We start from the raw sequence: 13777 nt of genomic DNA, 5'->3' as shown, positions 1-13777 counted from the left end.
CCATGAGTGTGCCGAATATGTAGGTTATGATGAATATGGTTTTGCGAGGGCCCAGTTGAATGATCATTTGCACAGGTATATAAAAATAGTATTTTAAAAATAAGTATATAAAAAATCTAATCACCGTATGTATGAAACAGGATCCCTGTAGTCAACCCACCTAAACGCTTCTGGGTCGTTTTCGGGGTGGTAACTGTTACCGGTGGGACTGACGGTGGCGTTCAGCTTGAATTCTTTGCTGTCAACGGGACTGTGATGATGCGCCGGATGTGGAAGGTGAGGATGGTGGTGCGGATGGCCCAGCTGGCCCGATTGCGGTTGTCCTCCGCCGCCAGCAAGCGATACCAGCGGTGATGTTCGATGTCGCGTTAGTGTCGTTGGAGGCGGAGTTATCGATGCCGTAGATGAACTGTTGATTGGAGAATGTGCCGAAGTGGGTGATAGGTGCGATATCACACTGGTGGTGGGGTTGGAGTGAGTACTGTGGGACTGGCCACTACTTGAACTAGAACACAGGTGACTGGTACTGATGGTGCTTCCGCTGTTCGTACTTCCGGGGGGATTCAATCCAGGTGATTTGATCGGGGAACAACCATGATTGTTTAAACTTGAACCTGCACTAATATCACTGGCTTCCGTTCGAGTTTCTTCTCGATCGCTGTTATCTTCGGAGTTCTTTAGGGTTTCTGCCGCTTCCATCGACTTCTTGTGCATGCCTGAAGTTGGAACAGTACATTAATATGTCATGTTTATTAGGCTAATGATTTCAAATGATAACTACTAACTAAATGCGAGATTAATAAAATAAATTTAGGATGAGTTGAAAGCAATCATTAGAACATCAACTGTCTTATTCCCAAAGAAACTTGACTAATCTGGCAGGTGAGGGATGAGCATAGAAATAGAAAGATATTTACTTTTCATCTCCATACCTAGAAGCCACGGTGCAACGGACTCGTTCTCCTTGGCCGACTTGAGGATGGTCTCCGGCAGAGGCAGTGAGTGCCTCACCATAGCACCGTAGAGACCGTATTCCGCCATGATGGTGCTTCGACCCCAACATTTTTCAGTCTTACGCCATTTGGCTCGTCGATTTTGGAACCAAACCTGCAATGAGATGGAAAGGAAATATGTGGTGTTATTCAAAACTGCTACTTTTCATCAAAGACTGCAAGAGAAAACATGTCTCGAACGCTAACAAATTAAACGAAAGTTCATCGTCATATCTATAATATGTTTTCGGTTGGGCTCAGAGCATGTCTAGTGCGTGCGACAGCACGGTGCAAAACGGATTAAGGATATTAATTATTATGGGCTTTTGTCTGATTGCTGTGTCACATGAAAGGCTATTTGTGCTCGCACTGGCACAAAATTAATAATATTCCACGCTACAGTTGGCAGGATGTGCCGTTATTGGAATTTGAAATCCTTCGTGACCTTCCTCTTCTACCGCTGCTGCTTTCGTTTTGCTGGATTCACTGGCTATCGAGTTCCTTCACGACAGATATAATATGCTTTCGATTGCCACTAATCGCATTAAAATCTACTCAATCGAGCTAAGCTGTGCCATGTTATGCGGTGGCCGTCGCCAGCTCCCTTCAATTTGTACGACATCTATGATCGGAAAGGGGTTGGCCCGAGAATGAGCAAATCGATTAGTTGGGTTAGCTTTTATTAGGTGCAATATGCGATAATGATGATAAATATGGGGTGAAATATAAAACTATGAGACTTTAGAAATTCGATTTTAGTACAGTGAAAGAAAAATCTGGCCTTTCAAATCCACTAATATCGTCAATATATGCAAGAGGTATATCAAGCATATCTGTGGATATGCTTGATATACATCTTTTTTAGCGCTAAGACAAGCGGCGAAAAATTTATATCATGCTAAAATTGTCTAGACTCACTTGAATTACAGTTTTTGTTATATTTTTTTAACTCCTACTCTCTCCTGTGAAGTTTTTAAAGGAATTTATTCAGAACATTCTTCATGCCTGAATTCATAACTATCGTCACTAACTTTGAATAAATGTTATCTAAAAATCTAGTATAGAAGTTTGTCTGTACAGTTACAGTTATCGCAGAAATGATCCAAATAATAAATATCAAAATGGTGGAAACAATAAGGAGTTAAATGAAATTTTTCAGTTTTATATTCAGAATCTTCTGGACATTTTTCTTGAAATTCACACCAAATATGCTTTAATATTTTTTTTTTGATAGATTTACATAAGAATTTATAAAGATTTTCGTCAAGGAATTCATTAAGATGTTTCTCTTAGAATATTCTCCTAAATTTGTTTATAATGTCCATTAAAAATTGGTTGTTGTTGTGAAAATCTCCTCAAACATTTATTTTTTACTTGACTAACTCTAAAAGTCTCTATAACCTTCTCCGTGCATAGATTTTTTTAGGAAGCTTTTCTTGCATTCTTTTAAAGAATCAGAAAACGTCCCTTATTCCAATGCAGAGTAGTGCAGATTCAATTAATCAGGAGAAAAGGGGGTTCTTGGGCAGTCTAGTCTAGAGACTGATCCGAACTTGAAAAATCAGCAAAAACAAAAAAAAAATCCGTAAATATTAAAACATACACAGGTGGAAATAAGTATAAAGACACGCTTGGTTTCCACACAAAATGGCCTTAGGAAGGCAAATGTCTCGATTTTCAGCGTTTCGATTGGGATGATGTTTTGCCAGCAGGCCTAAAATGACTTGATTTTTTTATTATAATAAAATAATTATATGTTGTATGGAGCTCCATATAGAAAAGTGCTGTCTTTATAATTATTTCCAGATTCGGAGGTCAAAGTCAATAGAGATGTATATAATTAACACAAAGCTCGATAGTTCAAATTGAAAACAAGTGCTTAGTAAAATTTTAGCCAAATCGAATCGCTACGAATCGAGACTTCGATCCTCAAACATGATAAAAATGTATGAAAATCATGCTTGTCTTTATACTTATTTCCGGCACCATAGAAGTATTCTAAAGGATCAATAGAGGTTGAGTTGATTTGTCATACTCTGGATAACGCAGAATTCTTAGGAAGCTGAGGTGTTTGATTGTTTGAATAAACTAGAGGGTCTATAGAATGAATTTGAAGAATTTGTAATTCTACGGAATCAAAAATATCTGAAGACATTCTGAAAAGTTTAGTTCATGACAATGATCTGTGCCGGATTTGTGTACTTGTTAACAACGCTATCTTTGCTACACATATCTCTGAACTAACAGCCAGAGATGTATGTGCTGCTACAATTGATGTAACTTGTGGAACCCCCGTCATGAAATGCGTCTAGTTTATTTACCGCATGATGGGATGGTTCATGGATGGATGCTTTCAAACAAGTTGTCTATTATTGCACTTCAAAAGGCTGTCCACTAATTGTCGGCAGTGATGTTAATGCTCATCACATCATCTTGGTTAGCTCGGATGTCAATCTGAGAGGCTCCAGCTTGATGGAATACTTAAGTAATACCCAACTTAGTTTACTTAACATAGGCAATCGCCCAACATTTATGGTATCTAATAGAGCAGAAGTATTAGACATAACTCTCTGCTCCAACAAAACAATCACAGGTTAACGAATTGGCTTGTATCAGATGAGGAATCCATATCTGAACATCGCTACAACTTCTTTGATCATTTGAATGTTACTTCGCTGAGCTTGCTTTTTAGAAATCCTCGAGATCTACCATCCATTGAAGTTCGTACCGACTTGGATAATGCCTTTGAAACTACAACGTTGCATATCGAGGAAGCATACGAAGAAGCATGCCCTTTGCGTTCTGTGAAAACCTCAAGAGGAAGCCCATGGTGGAATTCAGAATTGGATAAATCCAGGAGGCAGAAGAAGTTGAAACAGCACCATTCAGTAGGGACGGAGTCTTTCAAGTTGGCTCGGAAAGCCTACATGAAGGCTCTTCGATATGCTGAAGGAAAAACCTGTGAGCAAATGTTTCCAATTTGAGTGAGGCTAGTAGTTAAAATTCTTGCAAGATCCAAGGATTTCAAAGTTGGCGAAATTCGCAAGCCAAAGGGCGACTATATTTCTTCTGAGGTGGAAGCGTTAGGGCCTGTAACACAGTTGTACAGAATTGTCCTTGTTCCAAGTGATCTCACACTCGCTAGTAGTTTTCCTTAGGACAGTCTCAGCACAATTCCCCTCAAATAAAAACGAACAGTGGGTAATGTCTGTGACATAACCGCTAAGTGGACGTAGGACTTGACTTGATCATGCCTTTAAGATACATAATATGTCCAAATTTCTCACATCAACTATTTTGGATAAATAATCGGCGTTGCATACCATTCCTTGGCAAAATCTTCTCATCAAACCGACATAGAAGGGGGGTCCCGTAGCGTAGTTGGCTACACGTTCGCCTCATAAGCGAATGGTCATGGGTTCGATTCCCAGCCCCTCCACCAAACTCTTGCCAGTCGCCAGAAGCGCAGTCCGTACGGTGACGTTTTGGGGAACGCGTCTCACCGACACGGCTGCCTCATGACGACTGACAAATCTGTTCTTCTCGGAGGCATTCCTCCAACGTACTTTGATTAATGGCAACCGAACAAAGCAACGATCACTGGATTCACCACATGGACAAATGAACACAATGGACTGACGATGATATGGACTGGCAACGATAACAATAACGAATTACGGACATCTAAAAATAGATTCTGTGTGGACTCTGTACAGCAGATTACCACAGTAGATTACGGCACAGTAGCGGTTAAGAACACAGAGTGCCTACCAAATAAATACACGAATAAAAAAAACGCCACAGAAATCAAATCTACCTCGAACAAGAATCATCCAAAAAATTCAGGAAGTATCTGTCCGGTCACGAAATATTAGCCTCGACAGTGGCAAGCTTCCCACTGAAGGACTGCCTGAAATAAACCACAAGTTGGCTCAGCAGGGGATGTAGACTGTATATCAGCCCTTCCACTGAAGAGCCTTCTAATCCGTGCGATAGCGACTGAAGGAGAACATTATTTTTAACTCTTAGAGCTTTGAAAAAGGCTGTTTGCTTCGGCTAAGTGCAAAAAGTAAGAAAACGATCTTTTCAAATAACCGCGAATTTCTAGTGATGGTATGAAAAAGATTGAATGCTCTGCGAGCGAATGCACTTTTCTTTTATACCTTATTTTGAATCTTCTCTGCTTCCCAATTGGTGGGCCAATCAGCTAGTGTCTTGTATCCCGTTTTTTGGCAGCCAAAGCGTCATCATCATCAACGCGTTGCTCGCTGCTGGCGTCTATTTCCGGGACTTTTCGCTAGATACAGGCCAATAAGCCGGGCAAGCGAGCTTAGAATTGCAGTTCAGGTGGGAAGTACGTGTTCTTTTCGGAGACAATATTGTTAGTAGTAGAAGGAAAGAAACACCCGGACATGGGATTTCGGGTGATAAGATTTAGAATTGGTAACATGGGACGATCATTCAGTCACGTTCGCTTTGTGTGCGGTCAGTATCAAACAATGTTTATCTAGGGGGAAAGACGGCTTTGGCAGGTTTTGTTCTATTATTGGCAGGGGGGGTTTTGTTGACCAAATTTTATGAAATTTGGCCACAATATTCTTTGATATGCAAAGAATGTTTAGGCCAAATTTGAGCCTAGTCAGTCATAAAAAACCCCCCTGCTAATAATAGAACAAAACCTGCCAAAGCCGTCATTCCCCCTACATATTTTTTTATCAATGCCAAAAAATCCAACATTTGATGAAAAATCGATTGATAGTTTATTAATGTTTGAGCTGTTATCGGTGTTTTTTTATCCAAATAAGATTATGTGAGAGATTTGGACATCTTATGAATCTTTAAAGGCATTGCCAAGCGAAGTCCTTCGTCCACTTCGCGGGTAAATCAGAAAAATTATCCACTGTTAGTTTTGACGCTATGTATGAAAATCTCGCATAAAATTTTATCTCTAGAATATTGGATTTGGCACCCAAGTACAATTCCTATCCCGAAGGGTATTGAAAGCATTGATATTGATCTCTATTATTGGCTCTCTGAAGAACCGTTTGTTTTTTGGACATACATGCTGCATCCACCCCCATGAAACGGCTGTCATCCACGAACAACTCGCCTGAAGCCAAAAACGTGGTGCTGCAACATGGTGCTGGATGTAAACATTGCCGGTTAAGCAATAAACACACGAAGCCAGAATAGTCGGATGCGTAAGCGGCATGTGTTGCATTGTTAAATTATATTTAACGAGATGTATTGCATTGTTGCGTGATTTTCGACGTTATTAATTGGCGCTTTGATGTTGCATGCAGAAGAAAAAGCAGAAAGGTGATATTTAAAGAATAAACGCACGGGAAAACATACGAGGATATTTTTGAAACTCTTCTCTGAAATTCTAGAGGCAATTTAATTAAAGGCTCCCCCAGACCTAAGTGATTTCATCGCCGCGACGGCGACAACTAGTCGCCGCGATTCTATCGTTCGGTCGCTGTCGGCAATGTTCTATTTACGCTTTCATATCATCGGCGACAGAATCGCTGTCGCCAAGCGATAGAATCGCGTGGCGACTGTCGCATCGCGTGTGTTTGGGGGAACCTTAAAAACGGTAAACAGTACGGCGTTGGACTTTTCTTATACTGTGTATTAAGTAGGGGAACGGTTCGACACTTCATCTCATAGCTCCGATTTCCATCCCATTAAAAACGAAGCAATGGAAAGGAATTTGGTTTGTTTATTATTTTTGTGATTTTTTTCAACAGTGAGCACGCATGTTTACAAAAAGAAGCAACGAATTTGGTGCCGTATTTCTTTGTTTAGCGATGAGATGGATATATGTACAGTGAGATGGAGATCGGAACAGTTCCCCTATGATATCACAAAATAAAAATTGAAATTGAAATATTGTGTTTATTATGCAGTAGAAAACAAGTCTAACCCCGTACCGCTTAACGTTTTTAATTAAATTGCTTCTAGAATTTTAAAGAAGAGTTTCAAAAATTTCTTCGTATGTTTTCCCGTGCGAATATTTTTGATTATCATCCTTCTGCTTCTTCTTCTTCATGCAATATCAAAGCGCCAATCGCCAATGCTCTCGCGGCGATATGAACGGAGCTTAAAATAGGAAAAGCAACACTAGCGCCACCAAATCGGTAGACGGCTTCAAGAACTACATCTCATTTCAGGGGGGTGGCTGCATCATGTGGCTTTTCTTCAGCCTGTCTCGGCTCATCACCGATGCCGGCCGGTCTCGGCTCGACTCTGCTGCTGCTGCCGGTATCTGCTCAGCATTGCTGCTTTGTCGGGTCTGTGGATGGGTGGAGGGTGGACTGCTGCTGTACCGGCTAGGTTTCGGCTGATGATGGTCGCTTCGATGGTGTCGAGCCGAAAAAGCGGTCGGTGCAGATTTCATTCCCTGCTAAAAGGTGTGAGTGCTGTTCAATCGATGATGAAGCGAAGCGCTTGTCCCGGTCAGAATGAAAGGAAAAAATCGCGTTGCGCTATTTTATGGCTTCTCGGCAGACCCAGCGGCTGCTCATTCGCTGGTGTCTGCACCAATCAGAACGTGGTAATGGAATGATGCAAGAATTATGAGATACCTATATTTATAGGTTCCCTTGATCTCAATGTTTTTCATTGAAAACAGTTTCATGCCTATTGAAACAAGTTTTTCGGGTCTTAGCAAGCATGGACATGGAAGACATACTTGAAATCTGTCGATTGAGGGGCTTATGGCAGAAATTCGTCCACTGAGACGAACGCTATTAACGTTTAAAATCTTTCAACCAAGGATGTTAACGATCATTCAGTAATTTGCGTTCGATCATAGCTATAACTCCGTTACTAGTGGAATTCAAACAACGAATCATTAGGCAGAGTTGTAGAAAAACCTCCGCACTAGAAGTCCACCATACAACATAGGGGAACTAGGTTTAAAATGCATGACAGCTAATACGAGCCATTGCATTTTCTGGGTTATTAGGCTAAGTACCACAAAACCGATGGCAGCTGGTGCCTAAACATGTTTTTAGATCAACAAATTAAAAATAATGAGTCAAGACATTTATAATAAAATTTTTAAAATAAATTTGTTTTTTTTCGCCTTTTGATAAAATTAAAGCTTTCGTTCCCTTAAGGATTTTCCACTAGATAAGAACATTTTTCAATAATCTTTGCACATGTCAGGAAAACAAATGAGTTAAGATTGTGCCAAGTTACTAAAAGTTAACTTACTACATTTTTCATAGAAAACCATACATTTTATTAAAACTTCTGCATGCAGGATAAAACGCGCCCATCAGATATGCTTGACTATGGATGTCATAGTTTGAGAAGGGCGGTGCTGATAATAATTTATTTTAAAATATTATCAATTAAAAAGTAAAAAAGTAAAAATTGAAAAGTGATAAAATAAAAGTGAAAAGTGGTGAGTGAGAAGTTATGATTGATGAGAAGTGAGAAACAACAAGTGAGAAGTAGGAATTCAGAATTCGACTAAAAAGCCCTAAATAGTTTTATAATCAATCGTGAATTGTAAGCTGGATTTGAGATATGAGAACTGAGGAGTGAGGTGGAGAAGCAAGAAAAAGAATGAGAATTGAGAAGTGAGAAGCGAAAGGCAGTAAAAAGTGCGAAATAAGATGTGATCAGTGAAAAGCGAGAAGCAAGTAGTAGAAGGGAGAAGTAGTAAGCGAGATACTTTGTGAGAAATGAGTAAAAAGCATGAAGAGAATATGACAATTGATAAATGGGATGTGAAGTGAGAAACGAGACGTGAGAGGTGCAAGGTACAAGGAGTGAAATTGAAGAATAGTAAAAAAGCAAGAATAGATGCGAGTTTTTTCAGCATAGATTTTTGGGCATCCAATAAATCCTTTTTGGATGTAGATGTGAATATTATAAGTCAACGGCAGAGGTTTCGGTCATCCAAGAAATCCATGGAGTTTCGTCCTCAGATCTACAAGCGTAACTAAAGATCAATCGGACTGTTTTAAATGTGGTACATGCCCTTGGATGTGAAGAATAGAATAAGTCAACGACAGAGGTTTTTGGTCACCCAAGAAATCCCTGAAAAAGAGGGAGCGTTATTTGTGATTTTGAGCGTAAAAGGAGGAGAGCGCTATTTGGAATTTGGAGCGTAAAAAAAGTTTGCAATCTTTAAGGTAAGCAAAAGTTTGATATCTAACACACTTTTAGTCTTAAGATGTGTCTTTTACCTATTTCGGTATTAGGGTCGTCCAAATTGTTTTCGTTATCATGGTCGTCCCATTGTTTGAAGGCTGAGGCCTCAAGATGTTCTTGGTACGCCAAGAAATCAAGAAGTCATAAGTAGTAAAGATCCTTGATGACGCACAGTAAGACGTTCATTATCATTTTCAAGGCTTTAAAGTTTTTCGAGAACCTCCTGGAGCTTGGACCTTTGTTCTGTGATACATTGGATAAAATGCAACCATTGCACATGTTCATGGTCATCCAAGAAAACTCTGGGAAAGGCCTTAAAATATACACGCGTAACCAGAGCTCTTTCGGCTTGTTTCAAAAGTGGTACAACCCGTTTGAGGTACATAGAATAGAATGCGTCCGTTGCATAGGTTCACGGTGATCCAAGAAAATCCTGGAATATGCATTAAGATTTACAAGCGTAACCAGAGATCTTTCGACTTGTTTCACAGTGGTACAACCCTTTGTGGCACATAGAATAGAATGCGTCCATTGCATAGGTTCATGGTCACCCAAGAAAACCCTGGAATAGGCCTTAAGATTTACACGCGTAACCATAGAGCTTTCGACTTGTTTCTAAAGTGGTACATACCCTTTGGGATACATTGAATAGAATGCGTCCATTGCATAGGTTCACGGTGATCCAAGAAAACTCTGGAATACGCCTTAAGATCTACACGCGTAACCAGAGCTCTTTCAGCTTGTTCTAAAAGTGGTATAACTCCTTTGTGGTGCCATAGGATAGAATGCGTCCATTGCATAGGTTCACGGTGATCCAAGAAAACTTTGGAATACGCCTTTAAGATCTACACGCGTAACCAGAGACCTTTCGACTTGTTTCAAAAGTGGTACAACCCTTTGTGGTACAAATAATAGAATGAGTCCATTGCATAGTTTCAGGGTGATTCAGGAAAACTCTGAATAGACCCCTGAGATCTGCACGCGTAACCAGAGCTCTTTCGGCTTGTTTCAAAATTGGTACAACCCCTTTGTGGCATTTAGAATAGAATGCGTCCATTGCATAGGTTCATAGTCATCCAAGAAAACTTTGGAATGCGCTCTAAGATCTACACGCGTAACCAGAGACCTTTCGACTTATTACAAAAGTGGTACAACCCCTTTGTGGTACAAATAATAGAATGCGTCCATTTCATAGGTTCATGGTCATCCGAGAAACCCTGGAATAGGCCTTAAGATCTACACGCGTAACCAGAGCATTTTCGGATTGTTTCAAAAGTGGTACAACTCCTTTGTGGTACATAGAATGAATCGTCCATTATAGGTTCACGGTGATCCAAAAAACTCTGAATAGACCCTAAGATCTACATGCGTAACCAGAGCTCTTTCGGCTTGTTTCAAAATTGGTACATTACCTTTGTGGTACATAGAATAGAATGCGTCCATTGCATAGGTTCACGGTGATCCAAGAAAACTTGGAATACGCCTTAAGATTCTACACGTAACCAGAGCTCTTTCAGCTTGTTCTAAAAGTGGTACAACTCCCTTTTGTGGTACATAGGATAGAATGCGTCCATTGCATAGGTTCACGGTGATCCAAGAAAACTTTTGGAATACGCCTTAAGATCTACACGCGTAACCAGAGACCTTTAGACTTGTTTCAAAAGTGGTACAACCCCTTTGTGGTACAAATAATAGAATGTGTCCATTGCATAGTTTCAGGGTGATTCAGGAAAACTCTGGAATAGACCCTGAGATCTACACGCGTAACCAGAGCACTTTCGGCTTGTTTCAAAAGTGGTACAACCCCTTTGTGGTACATAGAAAATAATGCATCCATTGCATAGGTTCATAGTAATCCAAGAAAACTTTGAATGCGCCCTAAGATCTACACGCGTAACCAGAGCACTTTCGGATTGTTTCAAAAGTGGTACAACTCCTTTGAGGTACATAGAATGAATGCGTCCATTTCATAGGTTCATGGTGATCCAAGAAAACTCTGGAATAGACCCTAAGATCTAAACGCGTAACCAGAGCTCTTTTCGACTTGTTTCAACAGTGGTACAACCCCTTTGTGGCACATATAATAGAATGCGTCCATTGCATAGGTTCATAGTCATCCAAGAAAACTTTGGAATACGCCTTAAGATCTACACGCGTAACCAGAGCACTTTCGGATTGTTTCAAAAGTGGTGCAACTCCTTTGTGGTACATAGAATGAATGCGTCCATTTCATAGGTTTACGGTGATCAAAGAAAACTCTGAATAGACCCTAAGATCTAAAACGTAACCAGAGCTCTTTCGGCTTGTTTCAAAATTGGTACAACCCTTGTGGCACATAGAATAGAATGCGTCCATTGCATAGGTTCATAGTCACCCAAGAAAACTTTGGAATACGCCTTAAGATCTACACGCGTAACCAGAGATCTTTCGACTTGTTTCAAAAGTGGTACAACACCTTTGTGGTACAAATAATAGAATGCGTCCATCCAAGGTCATCCAAAAAACCTGGAAAAGGCCTGCACGCTTAACTAGAGATCGTTTAGCCTGTTTGAAAAGTTGAACATGCCTTTATGGTACGTAGAATAGAATGGGTTATTTCAAATTTTCATGGTCATCCAGGAAAACCCGGAAGTAAGACGTTTGGATCTATGCTTAACCAGAGATATATCAATCTGTTTTAAATGTGGTACTTTTCCTTGTGGTCCATAGAATAAAAATGCGTTCATGGCATATGCTAATGGCCCTCCCAGAAATTTATGGAGTAAGGCTTCAGGCTTACACACGGTAACATGGTAAGGTAAAAGAAGGCGGTAACACGGTACATGATCTAATATAGCGCCGTTTTACCTTACGTTTTTATCGTGAGATTATCTCGTTCCAATTTATACACATTTTGCATTTCAAGTAAACAGTTTCGTACGTGATATGAATGAAGTTAGTATACTACCTGGAACCCATGACAATAAGAACTACTTGGAATGCGAATATATCAAAATGAGGTTGCACACCTTGTCAATAACTGCCTAGAACTAATGACACAAACTTGAACTATTTGGAATGCAAAACGAATACCAACAGCCTCCCGTTCGGGGGTTAATCTGCAAATCATAACTGTATCGAGTTCATACATAGTTCCTACTACCATGGAAACAACTAAAGCTACTTGGAAGGCAGACTTTCACTCAGATGAGGTTGCACAGCTTGTTATTTTTTCGATAAATGGCTTCATCACGAAGGTTAATCAGCAGGCCCTAACTCTACGAATTTCGTAGATTACTTCGAACCCATGCCAATAACATGCACCACATGGAATGCGAACATATACAGTATTTACCCGATTTTGTCGTGCCCGATTTTACCACGTTTTCGACCCGATTTTATCACCACAAAAGTTGTGGTTTATTATGGATCATTACAGAGAATCTGTCAAGAATTTTGTAAGCCTGTTCGACAAGAAATTACAGGTTCCTTTCAGGTATTTTGCCTTTTTCTATTTCATCCCCCCAAAATTTACTAGGATTGAAAAAATCGGGATATTACTGTACCAAAAAGGGGTCACAAAAAGTGTTTAATGCTCAATAACTACGTCCATTACGGAGCCCACGACAACAAAAAGAACTACTTTAAAGACAAACATATACCAAGAAAGGGCCACACAACTTATTTGTTTTCAAATAACTGCCTCCATTGAGGAGGTTGATACACCGACCTTAATTCTATGGAGTAGACTACCTGGAATTCACGACTACAACAAGAACTACTCGAAATACAAACATATATCAGGAAGAAGTCACACAATTTGTTCATTCTTCAATAACTGCTCTCCGTTTCGGAAGGTGATCCACAGACCTTGACTCTATGGAGTTTGAAGATTACCTGGAGCCCACGACAACAACAATAACTACTTGGAATACTAACATTTACCAAGAAGGGGTTACACAACTTGTTTATTTTTCAATAAATAACAATAAATAGCTGCCTCCGTTACGGAGGTTGATCCACACGCCTTGACTCTATGGAGTTCGTAGACTACCTGGCACCAATGACAAAACAAAACTACTTGATGTTCAAACATTTACCAAAAAGGGGTTACACAACTTATTTATTCTTCAATAGCTGCCTCCATTACGGAGGTTGACCCATGGACCTTGATTCTATGGAGTTCGTAGACTACCTGAAGCCCACGACAACATCAAGAACTACTTGGAATACAAACATATACCAATAAGGGTCACACAACTTGTTTATTTTCTCCAATAACTGCCTCCATTACGGAGGTTGATCCACAGGCCTTGACTCTATGGAGTTCGTAGACTACCTGGAACCAACGACAACAAAAAAAACTAATTGGAGTACAAACATATACCAAAAGGGTCACACAACTTGTTTATTCTCCAATAGCTGCCTCCATTACGGAGGTTGATCTACAAACCTTGACTCTATGGAGTTCGTACACTACTTGGATCCCACGACAAACAACTCGGAATATAAACATATACTAACTAGAGTCACACAGCTTGTTTTATTTATCAATAGCTGCCTCCATAACGGAGGTTGATCCACGGATCTTGAATCTATGGAGTTCGTGGACTGCCTGGAACCCACAAAAACAAAAA

At 40.1% G+C, this 13777-nt stretch overlaps 1 protein-coding gene across 1 annotated transcript in view; it reads right to left on the bottom strand.

Moving 5' to 3' along the window:
* Positions 1-13777, bottom strand: part of LOC134224567 (homeobox protein aristaless-like) — a 193822-nt gene that overhangs the window by 3228 nt on the left and 176817 nt on the right. Inside the window, exons 6-7 of the mRNA XM_062703967.1 lie at positions 933-1107; positions 125-716 (exon numbers count right to left, since the gene is read on the bottom strand). Of these exons, the coding sequence (XP_062559951.1) occupies positions 125-716; positions 933-1107 (767 nt within the window). The remainder of the gene's footprint in view (positions 1-124; positions 717-932; positions 1108-13777) is intronic.

The sequence above is a fragment of the Armigeres subalbatus genome, chromosome 3 (assembly GCF_024139115.2).
Source record: "Armigeres subalbatus isolate Guangzhou_Male chromosome 3, GZ_Asu_2, whole genome shotgun sequence".
NCBI lineage: Eukaryota > Metazoa > Arthropoda > Insecta > Diptera > Culicidae > Armigeres > Armigeres subalbatus.
This window is presented reverse-complemented; position numbering and strand designations above follow the sequence as displayed.